We start from the raw sequence: 21,449 nt of genomic DNA, 5'->3' as shown, positions 1-21,449 counted from the left end.
CACAACTCAGGGAGAGGGGCGTTAGTTCCCGCGCTCCTGTTCTTCTGAGAGACACTGGAAAAATACTTGTTTATCTAGGACGGCATAGCACAACCTCTTCAGCTCTATGAAATTGCAATCAAGGTTCTCACTGATATTTGGTAAAAATTTCTGTTTTGCTGCTTGGGAAAACTATTTTTATCTTCTAGCTCCTAAGGCAAGAGAGGATGACCAACACAATCAACCTAGAGCCCAAAATATTCTTAACACACCTAGCAGCATTTCAGTTCCCCCTCAAGTATTTTCAAAAAACTATTAAAATGTCACTTCAGCACAATTACCCAGAAGATGCTTAATGCCTACCACCTAGTGGATTAGCACAGCACAACCTTTGAACACACACCAAAAAAAAAAAATCAAACACAAAACAACTTTTCTCTGTCTGAAGAAGGAGGACCCACGCAGGGCCTTAAGTGCTAGAAAGCCATGAAATCCTACCCATCCAATATATCTTCTAATTAGACACTAATCTACATATCAGACTATCACCAAAAAATAAGTGTATCAAAACATTTTTTGAATGACATTGAAAAATAATTCCATTAGAAACTAAGTAATTCCACGAAAATCTGAATGCTTCCATTTATTAGTGCAATTCCAACCTTATACAAACCTATGTGCAGCCTGTAATCTCATTTTTCGTAAGAACCCAATCTCGTACAAGTGTGAACGAATACATCTCTGGAATTTGTACAGGCAAATGTCAAACTATTGCCAACCTTTTTCCCCTCTCCACACACTTGCACAATCAAAATAAAAGCAAGTAACATATCTAAAGTCATAAAGAAGAAAAGAACCTATTTCTAATAGCAAAGGCCAGAAACACCAGCATGGTAATATTTCTACTAATAAAGTCCTCTTCAAAAGTTCTTACTGCCTCTACAGAGCCTATCTCCCTGTCTACTTCCCCACTTGCTGTTGTTGGTTTGGCTGGGTGCGAAAGAGAGCTTGGTATAAACATGTGCTTCTACACTGTTTAATTCTCACCCTTCCAGAAAACAAAACAAAACAAAAACAGCTTTAAACATTTTACACTTTGCTACACTAGTCCACAGTGTACAGCCACCTTAACGAGGAAAGTCTACAATTCAACCATAAAACCCACTGCCACAATCTGCAAGGACAACTGCACAGACTTTTTAATTGCAGGTTCTTTTGTTAACACCTGCCTTCTATTAAATATTGTGTGCTTTGTGAAGTCTTGGCAGTCACCAAACACAGAACCATAAGAGAAAAGCTGCTTTCAAATCCATGAGCTAGATAATAATTTGCCTCTAGAAACAAAACATACAGGAGACAGGATCACAAGTAACATTGAGAACTACAGGTGTCAGATGCACAATTTAACTCAGAAGCGTTATCTAAAGCTTCATCTGCTGCTCTCGAGATCTCAAACTATAAAACATTTAAGAAACACCCTCCACAGGTGTCTCAGAATCAATACTGATAGAAGCAACCTCCTTACCTGTAATGTTCTTGAGCGCTCAGTGAGGGGCAGTTGATCTACTTCCAAAATTAGTTCTTCCACTGCTGAATACAAGCTCCGCTGCACTTCATCTCTCTTGGTAATCAGTTCATCTCTTTCATCCTATGCACAAGGAAAAGCAAGTCAGCAGCTCACACCCAAATGCCACATACACAAAGTGTAAAGTGATACAAAAAAGCATTAATCCCTGAAAAGTAGGAATAGTACAATACATCCCTGACTAGGAACGAGTGAAAAAGCAGAGTGTTTTTAACCTCTGCTCCTATGACATGACCACCTTGCACAAATGCAGCATCCTTCACAGTGTAAAAACTATGATGTTATCAGACAACTAAAGAAACAGTTTCTGCATGACTGTTGATAACAGTGGGAGTCCTAACTGCCACTGTAAACTTAAAATGTCCTAGTTGTCTTGCAGTTTTTTAAACTATTACAGAAATCAGAATTTGGATTATCCACACTTGGGTACATGCCAAATTACATTCATCGAGTCAGACTGCAAGAGATTTATTGCTTGAGAAGGATACTCTAGAATAAAACAAACAAACAAACAAACAAACCACAACCTTTTTCCATTTTATTTCCTTGTCTTCTAGCAGGAAAGACACGTGATCTGTAAACTCCCTATTGATTATCTGCATTAAGATCATCAAACTAAAGATAATTTTCTAGAAAATAAAATGGTTTCCTTTGGATGACTGGCAGGAGTAGTCCTGCTAACTGGAGAGGAACCCTGTATTCATATCAGATGAGGTACTTAACAGACTCACCAAAACCAAACCTTTCAAAATGGATGAAGCAAGTTACTCAGAAGCATGTTTGCAGTGTTCTTTTCACAGTGATTTAACCCAATATGCTCATAGAAATATGAAACTATATATGAACATAGAAGACCAAACTACAGTTTTACAGATCTGCTGTAAAATTTGCTATTCTCTTCTACATCCATCTCCAAAAATATAAGAAGCAATATGACTCAAGTAGCTAAAACATCCTGTCCTGACACTCATTCACTTCCCTACCTCCCCCCCCCAAAAAATTAGAAAGTCTAGTGTGGAAGGCAGTCAAGAAACAGAAAACAACAGAAGAGTTAAGCATGGCACTAATACCAGTTTTATATGGAGCCAAACAGTGCAATGAACGCTTCTTACTAACAAGCAATATTTAATATAAATATATCTGTAATATAAATATGTATACACAAACACAGGTTCTCAGAGTCTTTAAATTTAGTTTATCCAGTGAATGCTTAGAAGTTGACTTAATCAGGAGTTGATCAGTATCCATGGAAGACAGACTAGAAACCTTCTGTCTGTAACAGACAGAATGAGATCCAATGGTTGGAAACTGAAAGATGGACAAACTAAAACCCCAAACTCCACTATACACTGCTTTCAAACTTGGATTATCAATTGGACTGATGTTGTAATTCAGCCAGACAATGGTGGGTTGGATAATAAAAATCAGTGGATTGAGTTCTACTACAGAAGGTGGGCACAACGTATCACTTCAGCACTTAAAAATACAGAACAACAACAAAACAATTAATAGGCACTTTTGCACCTTTTGGGCATCTCTGGTGACCAAAAACACACACAATTTTTACAGACTTCCTGCTGGTTTTCCTGCATAAGACAGGAGCTAGTTTGTAAAAGAATACTGTATCACACTATACAAAAAGTACTATTTATGACACAGGGTCCTCCTTCCTTTATAAGACAAGATTCCTGCAGAATATTACTTCAAAACCTAGAGCAATAAGACTTGATGTAGCAGAAGATTTAGCCAGGCAACCAAACTCCAATTAATAACAGTTCAAACACCAGAGTACATTTAACATTCTACACCTGACTGAACGACAATCCAGGAACTCCAGACAGCTCGGGAGCCACAGGACAAGTCTCCTTCCAACATCACTGCTCAGCTAACGCCTGTTAAATAACAATAACTTCAGAGAGCATTTAGTACACAGGCAGTATTTTAAGTCTGCTTTACAAAGATATAAGCTCATCACAACAGCAAAGAGTAAACTTAAACTCCTTTAGAACAGGCTAAAGGCTTCTCAAACTACAAAATTCAGTTTATTTTGTGTCTGGTCCATCTTATACCTCTCTCTCAAAAACAAACAAATGAACAACTCCACGAACAACCACAGACTCTGTCATACCAAATGCTACACTAGCTTACCATCTTGTTTCCGGTAACTATGGCAAAGCTTACGAAAGTCCACGAGAGCAGGTTATGTACAATGCAATCACCTCATAAACACATTCTTGCTTTAGTGTGATTTAGTGACCTCAGAAGCGAGATAAAAGAAATTAATCCCCTCCATGGACAAGTTCTAATCAATTTTTAGAGTCTACTTCTACTTCTGGCCCCAGGTTTTGGCTCCCTTCAGTCCAAGTTACTACTTCGCAGTATATGGAATAGCTAAAACTAGCTCTGGTATCAGCATCCTCATTAAACAGCTCTATTTATCCCACCCTTGCTCATCTTTTTAAAATAAGAAACTGAATAGTTCCCCTTTTTTAAATACCGGCGTGATTATTTTTTCATTCTTCCCGCAAAAAATGCTGAATATATACCCTACAGTCTCCAATAAGTTTCTAAATCAAAACCACAAATTAAGCAACACATCCATAAAACACTGTCTATGCCTGAAAAGTGAGAATTTGTATTACACCCTACTACTATGGGTATCTGCCTACACTGCAATCAGGGGAAATCCTAATTATTCCTATTTTTTCCATCTGTAAAGCTGCCATCCTCTCCATAACATTTCAGAGGAGGGCTGGTTAAGTTATCAGGTCCACTACCTTCCTATTTGGACACACAATTTACATCAAATTCTATAATTAGTTTTGAACATATTTTTAAGCATTTCCACTCCAGAATAACCATCTTCACTATTTTCATACACACCATGCCCCAGTACTACCTCGGTTCACTGATGATTTTCCTGTGTTTCCAAGACATATTTACATAAATACCTTATTTACAACAAATGCTCTAATTGCTCATCTTCATTTTTGGGACAGTATGCAGGAGAGACCCAGTTAAACCAGTATAAACCAACTACAAAAGCACAAACAATGAAAACTGAAATAACGCGATTTGCTCTGCACTTGAACTTCTTTTGGTTTACTCATATCTGTGGTATTTGTTTAAGATGGATTAGGTTCTCCAAAAGCAAGACAAGACGTTCACACCCAAGAGTTTACGAACAGATGAGGCTTGTGACAGTGAGAGAGGGCATCAGCGCTCCAGGGAGGTTAACGAAAGAGCACATTGCTTAGGCAATGTTCTGAATAGCAAGATTTAACTTAGTGAAACCCCTTTTGACAGCCAGGTTGAGAGACTAAGCAGCGTTCAACAGACTGCTATAGTTTAACAGCCAGCTATCTCATCCACCTGTTTGGGTTCACTGGGCTTCCTGTACACTGGATTTACATGTACCTGGTTTTAACTAGCAAGAAACAAAGTCAGTGACAGCAACATAGTCAGTTGCACTATCAAAAATATTTGCCAGCCTATCTACAGTCAGTATAACTTAAGTACGGATGACAGACAGAATAACAAGCGCACCCTTCTACTGTGTGCATCCTGGACGTTTTTGTATTTGAAAATAGAAGAGACAAGATTCCGTGGCATGTTACAGCACATAAAATAGATCTTTAAAAATCAAAATGATTCTCAGGGAAAAACATTAGGTCACTACACCGCACGTTGAAACAGGACAACCTTTGCGGCAGCGTAGCTCTAGCACAATGCAACCAAAACTCTTGTTCTGTACCCTTCACCTACCTAAGTCTTCAAAATACTTGAGACAAATTCCACAAAAGCCTTGAGATGCCCTGCTTCCAGCTGCTACCAATTCATTTTGAAAATGAAATTAATTCCTCCCACCTGCATACCCTTTGCAGCTCTCAGCCACTCTGGAAGATGCCCGACATCCAGCAGAACTCATGTCTTCTTCATTTTTCCCCCTTTAAAATACTGGTGACACTATGACACAACTTCCCCTCTTCAGATAGCAAGATTTCTCTTTCTTCTATTTTTTTTATTTATTTTTTTTTTAAAACAACAGCATGCTCTTGAAAAGTGGTAAGATTTCATGCCACCATTCACGTACACCTTAGCTTAGGCAACCAAGAGCAAAGTCAGAATGGGCAGGGAGGGAACCAGGGGTGTGTTGTGGATTTCTGAACAAAACTAATTTTCAAGCCATGCGTGAGGCCACACCTTGTAAACACAAAAGAGAGCTACACGAGCACATGGGGAGCTACCAGAGGCAGCATAGCGCTGTGAGCTCATTTCAGCAGTATTTCAAATATTTTGGCCGTGTAACACACTACAAGACAACATGCAGATGTGATATTGTTAGCGATTCACAACTGAAACAGGGGACAATGCGCAGGCTGTCTTAACATATTCCAACAACTTAGTCCATCAGAAAAACCTCTAGCACCCTCCAAGAATAAAACCTCTTTTCATGATGCTTCTCATGAAAGAATGCTGCCTGCTCAGGTTGGCAACTCAAAAAAAAAAAAAACAGCCAAAAACAAAACAAAACAACCCATATACACTGTCACCTGAACGACATCGAAGCAACCATCTCCTCTACTCTATGAGTATTTTGAAACTCCCCAGCCACACCACTGTATCTGTATCTGTCCTGATTCATGCCCACATTAGGAGGTTTTTTTCCCCTCTATCCACAGCCCTAACTGAGTCAAAGCAAAACTCAATGAGGGGGGTAAAAACAAATTCTAAGACAGCTTTGCTTTACTGTTGTTCAACAAGGCTTACAGACCCGCTTGAGCTTAGCCAGCCCACGTAATCTCCAGAAAATTACAACTGCTACTATTGCACGTGGGATGAGGGATTCACCCAAGAAATGCTCATGCCAGTGAATCCCTGGCTCCCGGGTACCTCGCAGTTTAGCTGTTCTTCTACACATTGCTCCCCCATACAAGCTGCAACACTAAAATGTCACCTGCTTTTTAATGCTTATCCTGTCATTGTCAAGTTTAAACATTTGAGTTTCCTTTCACCTACCAAAATCAAATGCATGCCATGCCATGCATGTTTTAATACATTCCCCCATGAAAGCAACACCAGAACTGACTTGGGTTCTCCTCATGGTTCATTATTTTCTAGTCCATTTCATGAGCTGTTAAATTCCATGTAATACAGCAATACTTTTTAAGTAAAAAAACTTTTATGTTATATTTGAAAACAGTCACAACACATTTGCTGGCATCCTCCCTGTGGCACAGCTGCCATCCCTTCCCTGCCCCACACCGGGGAACCTGCCCGTTCCCAAAAGCAGCATCACCCCACACAAGAGACACAGTACATAACCATCCTTATCGACACAGCCTTGCCCACCCAGCAAGGCAGGCTTTTCCAGATCTGTGGTTGCTGAGAAGTTGCACTAGATGGCAGCTTTCCCCTACACAAGTCCATCCTCCTATACAACTGTATTTGCGTACAACTCTCCTTATGCCCCCACTATGAGGGATCCACACACTAAGTAGTGACAGGCTGCTTTAACAAAAGGATTTAAAGACAGATATTGCAGCTGCACAGATAAAGCAGTTTCTAATTATTACAGAACAGAAACCTATTAGCTACCATGTCCTGATTTCCATATACGTCTTTACAAAATGATGGCATCAAAAAGTCTGGATTTAACACAAAAAATAACGCTCCACAAACGCATCAGTTGTAGCAAAGGCAGCAAAGCCTCTGACATTATCAAGCACAGGGCAGACATTTCCAGGCTGTGCTCATGCTGTCCAGCTACAAAGACTAAAATACTCTGTAAATAGCTGTTAAATTATAGCTCTTGAGAAGAAAATAATTCCATCGTACCACATTTCTGCATAACTGAATCCTGTCCTGGGCCAAGTCATACTCTGTCCAAATCTTCTGCAGCTTTTCCAAGGAACATGGAGCAGTGAGACACCCTTCTGTAACTGCTTTTATGGCTTGTGAGAGCTGCTCTCCAGAACGAGTGTTCTTATTCATGTGCCTGAGTTGTAAGGAGGAAACAACATTTTACCAGATTTTTTCCAGACTTCAAGCAGTTTAAAAATGCTATTCAAGCCCTTTGAACATATTAATTGAGACAGCACCTGCTATGTTAATAGCCTGGTTTCTTTCAAAAGCAGCAGCAGCAATTTGTCTCATTCAGCTGTTAAACCTTTTTTGAGGAAGAAGGACCAAGAATACATTCATTGTACCTCAGTATTGACAAGCCTGGACATGGAAAAATCTCCCCTGATTTTAATTTCTCTTTTTTTCCTATTTCCTCTCTTGGTATTGTTTTTTTTAAACTCATCTCCCACAAATACATACAGCAATTTATATATTCCTTCTTAAAGGAGCTGACGGTCATTTTTGTTTCAAGTCTTCCCACTACAGTTCTGTCTCTTCTTTTAAAACTAGAAGAGTCATTCGAACTACCCAAAGATATACAGGTCTCACAGCAATACAGATACCCAGGGAACTCTGACTACACTGCAACTTTGAACAACTAGCTGCATTTACTAATTGGCATCATCCTTGAAGATGGAGTTGAAAGCTCTTCTTGCAACAGCTGCAGTGAAGGAGCAGAAGTGAACCGAAGCCATCTGATAAACACTGTGAAACAGGCAATGCAAATTCCAGTGTGAGCTTCCAAAAAGCTTAGGTTTCAGCCTTGCTTTTGGAGAATACTTCTCTCTGTATATAACACTACATTTTTCTTCAAAAATAAACAAAACGAAACTTTTGGGAAACAAACAAGCACCCGTGAATTCAAGAGATAAACAGGGCAATGATAAATAGTACTATTTTAGGAAAAAAAAAAAAAAACAAAAACACATACCTAACTTCTTTCAATGACTTCACCTTAGCAGCCAAACTTCTCATCTTTGTTCCAATGTAAGTACGTAGGGTTTCCTCAAAACTTTCAGCAGTTTTCCTGGATGCCTCCTTCTCTTTCTGAATTATTAATCATTTTTGGACCAGTGATTCAACAGAGAAAGGTAAAGACAGATCAACAGTCACAATGCTCATCCAGGGTTACTAACATGCAGACCATAATTTACACTTTTGAAAATTAGAGAGAAACATACACACGTGCATATATGCACAGAGCTGACCCTCTTTAAAACACTAACAAAATGCCTAGAAAGATATACAAACCAATGAGAACAATTTTATTTTCTTTAATAGTGTCTTAAAGATTAATGTTTCTCTTTTTTTTTTCCTCTCATTCCAGTAGTGATGTGTTCAAGTATATTTCTTCAATTACCCCCCAGTTGCTAGCAAGTCTTCAGACAATGTGGAAATTTTTCTTTCCTTGCTGGAAACTTCCAGCCCCTTAGTTCAGGGAAATCAAGTCCACGACCTCATTAAACTCTTTATTCTCATCACTACCACACCACAAAATGGTGCAGCAAAACAACTCTCACTGTATGGACAACCATCCTGACCTTCCTACAAGGAATATTCTTGACCCAAAAAAAGCCCACACATCAGGCTACACCCAAGGGGCAACCTAAATTTAAAAGCTCTTGCTCTCATACCACAGAGATGCTTTTATAAACTTCACTTTAGGTAATGAAACACAGTCTTTAAAAGCTGTTAGTCTTTCAGACTTGCTACATATTAAAAAAAATACACCCACAAATTAAAACCACAAACATAGAAGGATTTAAATAGTTTTCTATTTACAAATGACCATCCAAAGTCTCACAACTGCAAGGTGTTTTTTTAAGTACCCCTCAAAGTCACCACCACACATCACCCTTCTAGAACAAAACATTGACTCCTATAGTGTTTTTTGCAAAGAACAATTATTTTCTTGCATAAAAGAACATCCACAACCTTGTCTTTTAAAGCAGTTTACTTGCATTCAACATTTTTGAAAAGTAATTAACATTTCCAGAAAACAGCTTTTAAAAAAACCACCAGACTATAGACAAGGAATGCTTCTAATAACCCCTTGCATTGAAGTACTTTTTCTTAGCTGCAGACATGTATTCTGTTGCTTATTAATTTACTTTGCATAGAAGAGCACAAACATCACATCCTCAGCTAATGGAGAATCTGTGCAATGACAGGCTAGTATATGTTCCAGCAGAGGTGTTCTAGGTAGAAGTAACTGAACAGGAGAGCTGGTTATGAAGAGTTGTATTCCGCAAGAAAAAGGAAATTGCTGTGAGCAAGTTCAGGTGTGGGGGTGTCAAAGGGATTTACACAATGGCAGATTTTCCTTTGGTATCTATAGAGATAAGAGTTTGCGCAACATTCTTCTGAATTTGTGCAAACACAACATCCTTTCACACAAGCTCTACTTACTACTGCTGTTTATCACACTTCAAACCATTCACAGCATTTTTAAGCCTATCAGTAACTAAGTACTGTGCTTCACAGTATAAGCTTCCCCTGGAATGAAACATAAGCATCTTTTCTATGAAGCAGCAATTAAGGAAATAAGCATTTTTACCCAGTTCTAAAATTCCACAGCTGCTATGATTCTGTGATGCTTACGAGTTTTCAGCCCAGCACACAGAAAGCTGGTTTTTTTCCTCTAAGCGAGTGAAAAAAAGGCAAGGATAACAGCCTTATACACAAAGCGTGTTTTTAATCCCAAAGTGCAAAACTCCACCTTCAAACTGAACGCCTACACCCAAAGCAGCAGTTGCACCAAGCGTGGCAGAAGCCAGCACACACACCAAAGGGAGCCCGGGTCCAACCTGGGCTGCAGAACCTGTGCTGACACACACTGACACCATCTCCCCGCACCAGGGCAGGACAAGTCTCCACTCCACCAGTTTAATCATTCTCTACTCCAAACAACAGGACACAGATGAACTGCAGTACGATGAAACTATGAAGACAGGAACACTGACAGAAACACAAGGAGAGAAGCATCTTCTTTGCTTTTCCACATACCTGAAGTTCACATTTCAGCTCTTGAACCTTCAGTTCAAGTTCCTTCTGCCTCTGCATGAGATTTAGATTCTCCTTTCTGAGAATTTCTTTCTCGTCAGACAGCTTCTGACCTGCTCTTGTTTGGGCCAAGCTGGTATCTGGCACCGAGGTACAAGCAAGCGTTTTTTCCCTTTTAAAAATGAATGAAGAGGAATTAATTACAAAATAAAAACAAACGCACCAAACTACAATATGCATTCTTTCATGTTATTGTAATTTCAGTAATGACTACAGAACACCACATCAAAAATACTATAGAAGTACCTACACAATCACACTTCACTTCTTCAGAATTTGTCTTCCTCTCCACACCAGTCTTTACAAAGACTGTTACACAAAACCGAGGAAAAAAAAAAATACACCATGTGAAGACAACCCTTTATATGTTTACATAGTCACTAACTCAAAAGTCTTTCCTGAAACTGAGAAATAAACTTAACAGCAGAGTCAATTATACTGTTAAGCGGCATTCTTTATTTTATCAGCACTGGGGAACACTGGGGATCATCCTCCATAAGTGCTCCAAAGACTGGATGCTTTTGCATTGCTTATATTCACATAATTGTTACATATGCATTACAATTTTTGAAATTTCTGACATACATCTATACTAAGAAATAATTGATGATGTTAGTTTTAATTGTCTGGTTTCTTACTTACATCTCTTAATTATTAGTTAAATATAAACTAAGCTCTCTACTTCTAAACAATGTATTACTTTATCTTCTGTCTCCGTCTTGTCATGCAGAAGGATCTGAAACTTGAAAAATATCCCCTCGTTTTGCAGGTGGTCAGAAAGCATTTATCATGTCAATTGGTTAATGATGGGTAGATCTTTTGTAACTTAATCACAGTATACATTAATTTAGCAGCTTCTCTTAATTCCCATCCAAAAAACACCTTAGAATGACCCAGAAAAGTCAGGGTGCATTGTAATTCACATCTTCTGTCTACTAAACAAGCCAAAGTTGGTGTTTTGGATCTATACCCTAAAAAAATATTTTTATAAAGAAAAAGAGTGATGTGAAGCCATCTGTCTCAGTGTAGCATGACAGTACTGTACAGTACCAAAGCTCCACTGGACCCCACATCACCTTCATCTGCACCCGCATGGTTTTGGTTACCTCCCAACTTCTTTCCTTCTGTTTCCTTTGCAGGCATACTATATCCCAGAAATGCCTGTGACGTGCAAAAAGTTAAAGGACACCAGAACATACAGAAACGGCAGAGAGAATCTGCTGGCTGCTCAGGCCAGTCAGGATAGCTTGGTATACAAAAGTATGTCAACACTGAGCACAAGGAAAAAAAAAAACAGCTTGCTTTTTAAAAATCAGATTCAGAGCATATCTATAACTCAGAAAACAAAGCATATCAGAATATCAAAATAATTCCGGATGAGGCACTTTGCTATAGACTTTTTGAAGAACACTTCGTTTTATATTCTAATAGTATTTGTTAACAGCATAGACTTGCCTAAATGATTTAACTGTGAAACAGATTTGGCATCCTTCTGGTATGTGGAAAGGCGTGCCCTCAGGTAATTCATTAAAATGTTTCGAGAAGCTAAAATTATGGAACATTAGCAAATTCTAAACCTGTTTTTTTGAGAACATTACTTCTTACACCATCTCAACTTTCTGATCGCCAAGTACCATCTTTCCCGCCCACAAACATTTCTCAGCAGCCCGTTGCCATGGCAACCCCAGCAACTGTAGGACAAGTCTCTTTAAAAAGATTTCTGACAACAACTGTTGTAACTGCCAACTTACCACCACCTCTTGTCAATGTAATTACAAGCTGCAAAGACATTGTTATCCCTCCTAAAGCTAACTTCAAACTGTGATTGCTGGCTTTATTTCTCATAAGCATACATGGTTACATTCCAACACAAATAAATCACCAAAATACATGTGTCCTGCTAGGCAAGTGTACTTTTACATTTCACATTTGTGTCCAGTGAGTTGTTAATAGAGGTAAATAGACGATAGCTACAAAAAGTCTCAAGGGCCAGTCTCTGGAAATATCACAGGTACTAAAACAAACATCATTGCATCACCTATCACTGCCAAATCTTCTAGAGGCCCGATGTCCTGCAGCCTTCACTCTCAACTAAGCTTCCTGGTACCTTCTCCTCTGCTGACTACATGCTACCCCTCCCTTCTTTTTCAAAATCTTGTATTGAGGTACCTAAAAACAGTCTGTATCTGGAAATCACGTGAGAAAGAACAAGCAATCCAACCAGCAACAATACTAACAAACAGTTTTCTACAGATTAATGTCTGAAGTCATGCACACACACATGGACTCACATGTACTTCCCTTCCATTGAGTACTAGCATGACTTGATGCTGGAATGACAGGAACTGAACTTTGTAGTTTAGATACTCACTTCCCCTTCCACCTTCTCATGTACCCACATCCCAGCAACCAAGCTACTCAGATCACTCAAAGTTTTCTATGACATCCCACTGCCTTACTTCGGGCCAAACATAAGGTTTCCGGTAATATTGTGATTCCTTGCACTGGCAGCTACTTGGTCAAGGCGTCCTCTGGGGATGCTGTACAGCGCATGATCAGACCTGTTTACCCACAGGGGAACTGGAACTTTTATCTTCCGATGTTGGTTTTGCACAACATCTACTTTTCTGTCTTCCGCATCTTTTGTGTTTCCTGGAGATGTGCATTTTTCAGCAAACCCTGCCTTGGCCACCTCTTCTCCAATATCTGTTTTTTCAAATTCTGCCTGGGCTATAATGGTACCATCTTCATGCTTGGCTTTGTGGCGTATTCTTATTTCTTTTTCAAAAACCAGGCTGCTCAAGAACTTCTTCCCCTGTAAAATAAAAATACAATTAAGTTGTGTACTGGACACTCTGAATGCTTTTAGTTGCAATCAGTCATCTTTCTTCTAAGAGGACACGTTTAAGATCAAAACCTAAGGAGCTGCACACGTAAAGTTTACATTTAATGTATTTATTCCAAAACAGTGCTGTATCTGTACAACTATATCCGATCTAATCACTGTCAATGCCAGAGTGGACCTCAGCACCAAGAGTTTTCCCCCAGTGTTCAGTTTTGAGTAATTCGGTGTTACTGGTAAGTGACAGAAGTCCAAAGTCCCATCAACTCTCAATAGAAGCTGGCAACCAGGTTATCCAAGCCTTCTAAAGAATACTAGACCAACAATTTAACATTATTATACAAAATAAAATGAAAAACATATTTTAATTATAACATTGTTTAACAGTCTTTGAATAAGTGGTCCAGAAGTTGAAACAGATCAGTGATAAATGAATCATTATGTGTATTTACCCTATGGAAATCTGCCTTACTGAAACTACTCATTTAGAAATCAGGAAATGCCAGAATTGGCAGCTATCAGTTTTATCAGTAATATCAAAGAATAACAGCTTTGGAAGACTGAGGAATGCACCCAAGACCTTCACAAGACATCTGGGAGAAAGATATCTTTTACTAGCAGGGGGTTTTTTTCTTTTTGCCCCACCACTTCTAAAAACAAGCTGGTTTTGCTGAAAATTAAGAAAGGAAGGGTTGGGGGCAGGAAAGCTACACCGAGCAAGCAAATAAAGCTTTACCTCAAGCAACAAGAACTGTTTAAAACAACACCCACACCACTACACAAAACCAAACCCCAGGGAACTGAGAACAGAGATTTTCCCCTGTCTGAAGTAATGACATTAAGAAATGTCAATAGGACCACAGGGACGAGACCAAACACCAGGGGTGTGCAGATCTCTGGATGACAGAGGGACAGGACAGCAGCGTCCTGCCTCCTCCTTGGCAACTACTGCTCCCGAGCCACCAGCAGGTGAAGCAGGGGCAGTGCCAGCGACAAGCCTTGAAGCAGCGTTCCATTAACACCGTGGTGTCTCAGAAATGCAGACTGCCACGAGTAAAACTTGACCAACAGCCACCAGTGCCACTCAAGAGGGCTCAAAGCTTTTACCAGCGCTGTTGGCTTCAGCTCCTGAGCCTGTCACGTTCATTGCTGGCGAGGGATGACAGGGTTCCTGCTGCCACTCACATTCACCCACTCTTCTCTGTCCTGAGCAGAGACAAGTACAGTACTCAGGCAAAGGGCATTCAAGCATGTCACAGACGTCAGTCAATTTGTCGCAGGTCCTGTGACCAAGGAGAGGTATTTTTCCCTCTGAAGGGAAAGAAACAGAGGTATTTTTTTTCCCCAGTGCCAGAAAGAACTCAGGAAAGTCAGAAATAGACCTGAAGCTCTGAAGGTGGTAGAAGTATACTCCAAAAATCACGTCCCAGCACAACCTGAATGGTTTTTGACAAAACCATTTTAGTTTCTAGAATATGTTCAGGACAACAGACCAGACAGTCATTCCCAGCATGCCCTGCCTTCACAGTTAAACATCCAGCTCTTCAAAGACTCCTCCTAGTGACAATGTGCTGATACATGACAGTATCTGTTACAGATTGCATCATCTAAATGCTTCAAAATGTGTTACTCACCTGATCAAACATATTTAAGTTCTGATCAGTTGGTATCTGCAGTCCCCAGAGTCTGTACTTCTTGGCAACACTCGGAGATTGCAAGTTTGGTGGAATTTCAACTATGTCTGATCTACTCAGAACCTCAGAATTTCCATAGTCAATGTACAAGACCTGACACTGTAACAATAATATAAAATCTAATCAGCAGAGGCTACACGAACCTCCTACAGAAATATGCACTGACAACTACTAGAATATAAGCATTTTAACACATGTGCATGTTGCAGAGATCAGGATCTTCTCTACAAAACATACACACCCTTCAGAGGAAGAAACCAGGTCAGAGAACTCTCTTCTATTGGCACCTGCCTAAAAGCTTAGCAACAAAACTTTAAATAACAAAATAGATCTTTGCAGATTTTTTTTTCATTTAAGGGCTACAATTGAGAAGTACTATAGAAGACTTACTTCAATTGACAGATATGTAATCTAATGTTTCCATGCCAACCAGCCTGTCTAGAAATTATCACTTTAAATAGGAACTACTAGCCTTCTGTATCAGTCACTAAATGCTGATTAACAGCTGTCTCAGGTCATTTGCATCAGTGCTAACAAGTCACACGAACGCTGCCATTTTCCCCACTCAGATGTTTTGAAATTAAATTACATTGCTTAACAGCAACTACCACTTGTGAATCTCTTTATCAAGAGATACAAACCACACTTCCCAAGTATGCCACGTATGTCAGTCTTTTTATCAGCATTTTTCAAAATTACAGGCCACCTGAATTCGCATCCCACATGTATATTCACTGTTTTTAAATGCATTTACACAGCAAGTTTCAAAAAGAGGAGTTGCATTTATTCCTACCATCCTGCACATAGAACTGATATACAATCAAAGACTTTAAAAAAACGGTTCCTGCCTTTTCATTGTTGATCACTTGCTGTACCATACATCTGTACCAACATCTATCTTCTGAAAAACAGCCACCATAAATCTGGAAATTGGGGAAAAATATCAATAATAGCATTCTGATAAGATAAGTATACCTCAAAATATTTGTAATACATTACAAACCCCATTTTCACATTCTTCTATAATTATCCCAACATCAGTATGAAAAAAAAAGTAATGCATTTTATATTTTATCTCTCAAAATAATATATGCTAATGCTTAAAAAACATAATCCTTTACTCCAAAAACAACAGCTCAAAGAAAATTTTGCAACTAGAAAAACACCAGCATTTTACACAGCAGGCTCCTGTGGCTTTTCTGTTAATGTGTTGCTACATTTTATTGACACTGACGCCTTAGTAAGCCTGACAAAGGAACAGGCCAGTCACACCACAAACATGCTGGGTTTGCTGTTGGTGCTTTTTCTTCCTTTTCAAGAGGAGCGTAGAAGTCATTTACCTGTACACACAAATAGTTCAGATAAGTCATTTTATTTAAGCCTTACTTTGCCATCAGCAGTTCACACACAAACACCAAAGCTGCTGTTGCTCTCTGTATGCTTGTCACAGAACTGCTATTAAATACACCCTTGTTATCTTCTTAACAACATTCTATATGTTACCCTCTTGTAGTATTTCCTGAGTGTTAAAAAAACTATGGTTGCATAATTTAAATTAAGTCTGAAGAAAGATTTAAACTTGCTCACAAAATTTAAGTGTTATATTTAGGAAAGCCAGCAGTTCTTAAACAGATCTTAAGAGACTACAACAGCATCATCAAATACCAAGAAAATACCTAAGAAAATGGTTGCATAGAATTAAGGCTTTTACCTCCAGGTGAAAAACAAACTCCACATATATACAATCTACTTACCTTACTAAAATCAGGTTTGCCAAAAACTGCATTAGCTCGAGGGCAAGCTTCTGCTAGCGCACAACTTAATTTCACGAGGTCACTACATCTATCAACATTCTGAGGAGTGTGGAGAGAGGGTGCAAGTTATTAATTGTCACTTTTAATAGATGATGGCTTATGACAGCCCCAAATTAAATCAAAACTGTTGCACTGCTGTTGAGACAAGCCATGCCCCACCTTAAGCTTTCAATCTTCATTATTTTAGTTGTATTTGTAAGCCTGCTCTCATTTTCTTCCCCAAATTAATGAAACAGATCAGGGGCAGGTAATATATCCCAGATAAATCGTTAGCAATGAATTTTTTAACAGTTTCATTACCAGCTTCTGCTAGTAGTATGCAGATCTTGCTTATCAATCTATCCTCACAAATTTTAGTATGTATTTGGTGGTGTTCTTCTTTCTCTCCTTAATACAAGAAGGTAACAGCTCTGGCACGCCCCTCGTTCTCTTTATATGCAAGACTTGGGTTTGGGTTTAGCTGAGAAGCAGTCTTTCCAGTTATAACTTGGTATCTGAACCACTGTAAAACTGTGTAAATTCCAGTAACATGACATTTTCATAACTCATAATTCAAAGGAAAGGATCCAGAGCTCAGAGTAGGAAAGAAAACACTAGTGCAACTAAACTTTGTGTTAACCTTAGAAGTACACTCCTAACCTTACAATATTAAAACCACTGTGACTGACACTCAGAATGTCAGGGCAAGAACCTAAAGGAGAACTACCTATGACTATTACATCTAAAAATCCACAGTATCACAGTATGTTTGGGATTGGAAGGGACCTCAAAAGATCATCTAGTCCAATCCCCCTGCTGGAGCAGGAACACCTACGTGAGGTCGCACAGGAACATGTCCAGGCGGGTTTTGAATGTCTCCAGAGAAGGAGACTCCACAACCTCCCTGGGCAGCCTGTTCCAGTGCTCTGTCACCCTCACTGAGAAGAAGTTTTTTCTCAAATTTAAGCAGAACCTCTTGTGTTCCAGTTTGATCCCATTACCCCTTGTCCTATCATTGTTTGCCACCGAGAAGAGCCTGGCTCCATCCTCATGGCACTCACCCTTTATATATTTATAAACATTAATGAGGTCCCCCCTTAGTCTCCTCTTCTCCAAACTAAAGAGACCCAGCTCCCTCAGCCTTTCTTCATAAGTGAGGTGCTCCACTCCCTTAATCATCTTCGTTGCCCTTCGTTCCCTTTTAGAATAAGATACAAGTTTGGTCCCCCTCCCCAAATTCCCTAATGGGACATGACAAGCAGCATTACCTTCTCTAATTGTCTCAAAGCTACACAGGTGCTGATTAACATGCACACACCAACTAGCCAGCAGACCAAATAGAAAAGACAAGTGTTGGTTCTTCTTCTGGATTTTCCCCTCTCCCTGCTGCACCCCTCCACATTAATGTAAACTACTCATTGTTTGGGGTTTTTTACTTTTCCTCACTCCCCTCTTCCAACATCCTCCTGCAGATCTACACAAAACTGAAAAGGACCAAGCATCTCCGAACCACCTCCATGTCGAGCTTCATGGACACTGCTCCACATGCTCAACCGATTGAGGACAGGGGATCCACCCCTGGCAGGGCCCCGACTGCCTCCTACGGCATTTTTCACTCAGCAAATATTTTAACCCTCAATTTATTTATTTTTTTTGGCATAGGGGCTACCAAATTTTCAAGAAAATCCAGCTACAATTCAAATGGATGGAAGAACAATTCTTTTTGACGTTTCAGAAAAGAATAACAGATTTCAGTTTATAAAACGACACAATAAACTTACCATTCTGAAATGAAAAGTAACTTTTTTTTTTTCCCCCAACATCATATGCTGTAATTTATTCTGACTTTTATAGAAACTCAGAGGGGGGGAAATAAGATGAAACACCTCAGTTACAATCAAATATTCTCTTAATTCACCTGTGCCCAAAATGTCACAGCATCTTCAACGTGGCAGCCCACGACATCTTCAACTTGAGGGAGGGGAAAGGAAAAAAGAAAATTATTCTCAAGCGTAAGACTATGTGTGTGTTTTATTTGGTTTGAAAACCACCTCGAATTACCTTTCTCATACTCTGTGTCTCCATCCATGACAACTGGCTCTGAAACATCACAAGTTAAAAGAGAAATTAGGGCGTTTTTCCCGAGGCCCGTGGCGTGGGGAGGCACCGGCAGGCCCCACACCGCCCGGCCCCGAAGGCCCCGGGGTGCGCTGCTCAGTGGGTTCCCGCTCTCCTACAGCCACCCCCGCGCTGCTCCTCGGCCCTTCCCTGACAATGCAGAGCCGCCCGCTTCTTTACTGAAATACACTTCTTCACGCCAGGAAGCAACCGGACCGGATCGGACCGACCGCCCCTTCCCGCCGGCAGCACAGAGCCCACTCCTCACCGTGCCCCCCCGGGGACCCCGGGAGCGAGGGTCCGGTGAGGCTTCCCGCCCACCGAGCGGCCCCGCCGCTGTCTCCGCCGGCCGGGCCGGCTCGGGGCGATGGGCTCCGCCGCGGCCGCATGTGCTCCCGCTGCCGCCCGCAACTCCCGCCACCCGCCCTGCGCATGCGGCCCCGGGCGGGGCCCGGCGGGGCCTCCGCTCCCCTGAAGCGGCAGCAGCGGGGAGGTGCCTGCGCCGTGCCCCGGCCGCTGCTCCCGCCTGCGGGCAGCCCCTGACCTCGGCCCGAGCGACCCCGCTCGGACAGCTCGCAGGCACCAGGCTGTTGCTACAACCCCGTGAGCCTGTGCCCTTCAGTGGCGGTCGGTGCGTGCTCGTCCTGGGTGTGAAGCACAAACCCGGGGACTCTGACATCCTCTGCACCAGCCTCGACACACCCTTTGAAGGTTCTGATCCGATTCCGCCTGTGCCATGTGTCAGGGCTCGCCTCTTGGTTTCACGTGCTGTTATTTGCAATTTTCCTGTCGTCTTTGGTACGAGAACGAAAACTGACAGAGCCATTATTGAGGCAGCGGCGCCAGTGTTCAACGAGTGAGGTGTTATGGTTGAGTCTGGGGCTTCCCCAAGGAGGTGACTGCAGGAGCACACGGGCTTAGTGCCCAGCCGGGGGCTGACCTGCACAGGGATGGTGAATGTAAATTTAGAGCTAAATCCGTGTAAAGCAAATAACAATTTACGAGAAGGCAAATTGTAAGGGATCCAAAGCAAGTGTAGGCTTCTAGACAAAAGCACGATCTTTTGTGATTAAAAAAAAAACACAAACAGGTACACCTGTGTAAGGCCTTTTAGACTTGAAAGCGTTTGTTGGTTTTTTAAATTATATTTGTAATAAGAAAAAGATATTATCACTAACTGCAAAGTTCTCTCTTTCCGTAGGCTACGTGGCTACAACTAAACTACCACTAAAGACTTTTTTACTTTGAGGGTGCCAGAGCCCTGGGACAGGCTGCCCATAGAGGTTGTGGAGTCTTCTTCTCTGGAGACATTCAAACCCTCCTGGACGCATTCATGTGTGATCTGCTCTGGGAGAACCTGCTCTAGCAGGTGGGTTGGACTAGATGATCTCCAGAGGTCCCTTCCAACCCCAGCCGTTCCGTGATTCTGTGACTCCAGGGACATACAGACACCACACCTGCAAACCATTGAATACACACAACCCGCTGCAAAGACACTGACAACTTGACAAAGTAATTATGCACAAATGCCGTCACTGGCAGTGTATTCACACATTACATTCCCCTTCCTCCCAAACCTCAGACAGACACATCTCATATTTAGTATCAGAGAAGCACAGAAGGGGAAGGAGCCCTTTGCCTTCCACTTGGGATCACTGACCACTCTCTCCTATCATCAATAACCAAAGTACATGTAAACCTTTTCATAGGGTGATTAAAAGTAGTGAAAAAATGCTGTTCTACACTCTAAGAGTGTTATAGTAATGGGAAAAAAAATATTTGAAAGCCAGATATTTTTAGAAAATGGGAAGTGCTGAAGTATCGCCTAAGACCTACACACCAGCCCAGAGTCCTCTGTGTGTGACAACAAACCATTTCCCCCGTGCCAGATTCCTTGGATTAGAGTCAGAAACAGATCATGCATCCAGCTGAATGGCAGATGTACGCCCAGAAATAAATCATACAGATGAACTGATAACTTATCTCTTCCATGATATCATGGTCAAAGTTCTCGACTGCTCTCAGGAAAACAAACCATCAACGAGTACATGTTAAACCAACCTCCTTACTTAATGACCACTGGTAATGGCAAACTTATTAGCATTTGGTCTCTGCTTTTACCTTTACAAAAATTTTCTTAATAGAATTATGAAGAGATTTTTCAATAGCATTGGAGGCTGCAATTTTTATCATACAAAATGATGATTTTTTTTTACTATAAAAATGAGTCATTTCAGTTAAGTGCAAATTTCACTTAAGACATGACATCTGTGTCCAGTTTTCACAGCCAACAGTATTATGAGATAAATCGTACCTGTTTTTTTCATGTATACATATGAATAAAAAATCTGCAAAGTACTACATGAGTACCCAGAAGTGAAAAGTAAGCCTTCTAGTAAGAAAAACTAGTTTATTTTACTTTGATGTTATCAAAAAGTGTCAAAAATGATCAGAACTCCTAAGTAATACTT

At 40.6% G+C, this 21,449-nt stretch overlaps 1 protein-coding gene across 3 annotated transcripts in view; it reads right to left on the bottom strand.

Annotated features, from left to right (window-relative positions):
* STK31 (serine/threonine kinase 31) overlaps positions 1 to 19,582 on the bottom strand; it is a 42,133-nt gene extending 22,551 nt beyond the window's left edge. Inside the window, exons 1-11 of one of the 3 annotated variants that reach the window (XM_065051324.1) lie at positions 19,247 to 19,582; positions 18,922 to 18,960; positions 18,779 to 18,831; positions 16,822 to 16,920; positions 15,916 to 15,990; positions 15,008 to 15,166; positions 12,991 to 13,346; positions 10,475 to 10,643; positions 8,400 to 8,515; positions 7,403 to 7,562; positions 1,505 to 1,627 (exon numbers count right to left, since the gene is read on the bottom strand). In XM_065051324.1, coding sequence (XP_064907396.1) covers positions 1,505 to 1,627; positions 7,403 to 7,562; positions 8,400 to 8,515; positions 10,475 to 10,643; positions 12,991 to 13,346; positions 15,008 to 15,166; positions 15,916 to 15,990; positions 16,822 to 16,920; positions 18,779 to 18,831; positions 18,922 to 18,960; positions 19,247 to 19,412 — 1,515 coding nt within the window. In that variant the 5' untranslated portion in view covers positions 19,413 to 19,582. The remainder of the gene's footprint in view (positions 1 to 1,504; positions 1,628 to 7,402; positions 7,563 to 8,399; positions 8,516 to 10,474; positions 10,644 to 12,990; positions 13,347 to 15,007; positions 15,167 to 15,915; positions 15,991 to 16,821; positions 16,921 to 18,778; positions 18,832 to 18,921; positions 18,961 to 19,246) is intronic. The other 2 variants (XM_065051323.1, XM_065051322.1) reach the window with 2 other exon arrangements.
* Between the last annotated feature and the right edge of the window lie 1,867 nt (positions 19,583 to 21,449).

This window comes from Columba livia, chromosome 2 (genome assembly GCF_036013475.1).
Source record: "Columba livia isolate bColLiv1 breed racing homer chromosome 2, bColLiv1.pat.W.v2, whole genome shotgun sequence".
NCBI classification, from domain to species: Eukaryota; Metazoa; Chordata; class Aves; order Columbiformes; family Columbidae; genus Columba; species Columba livia.
This window is presented reverse-complemented; position numbering and strand designations above follow the sequence as displayed.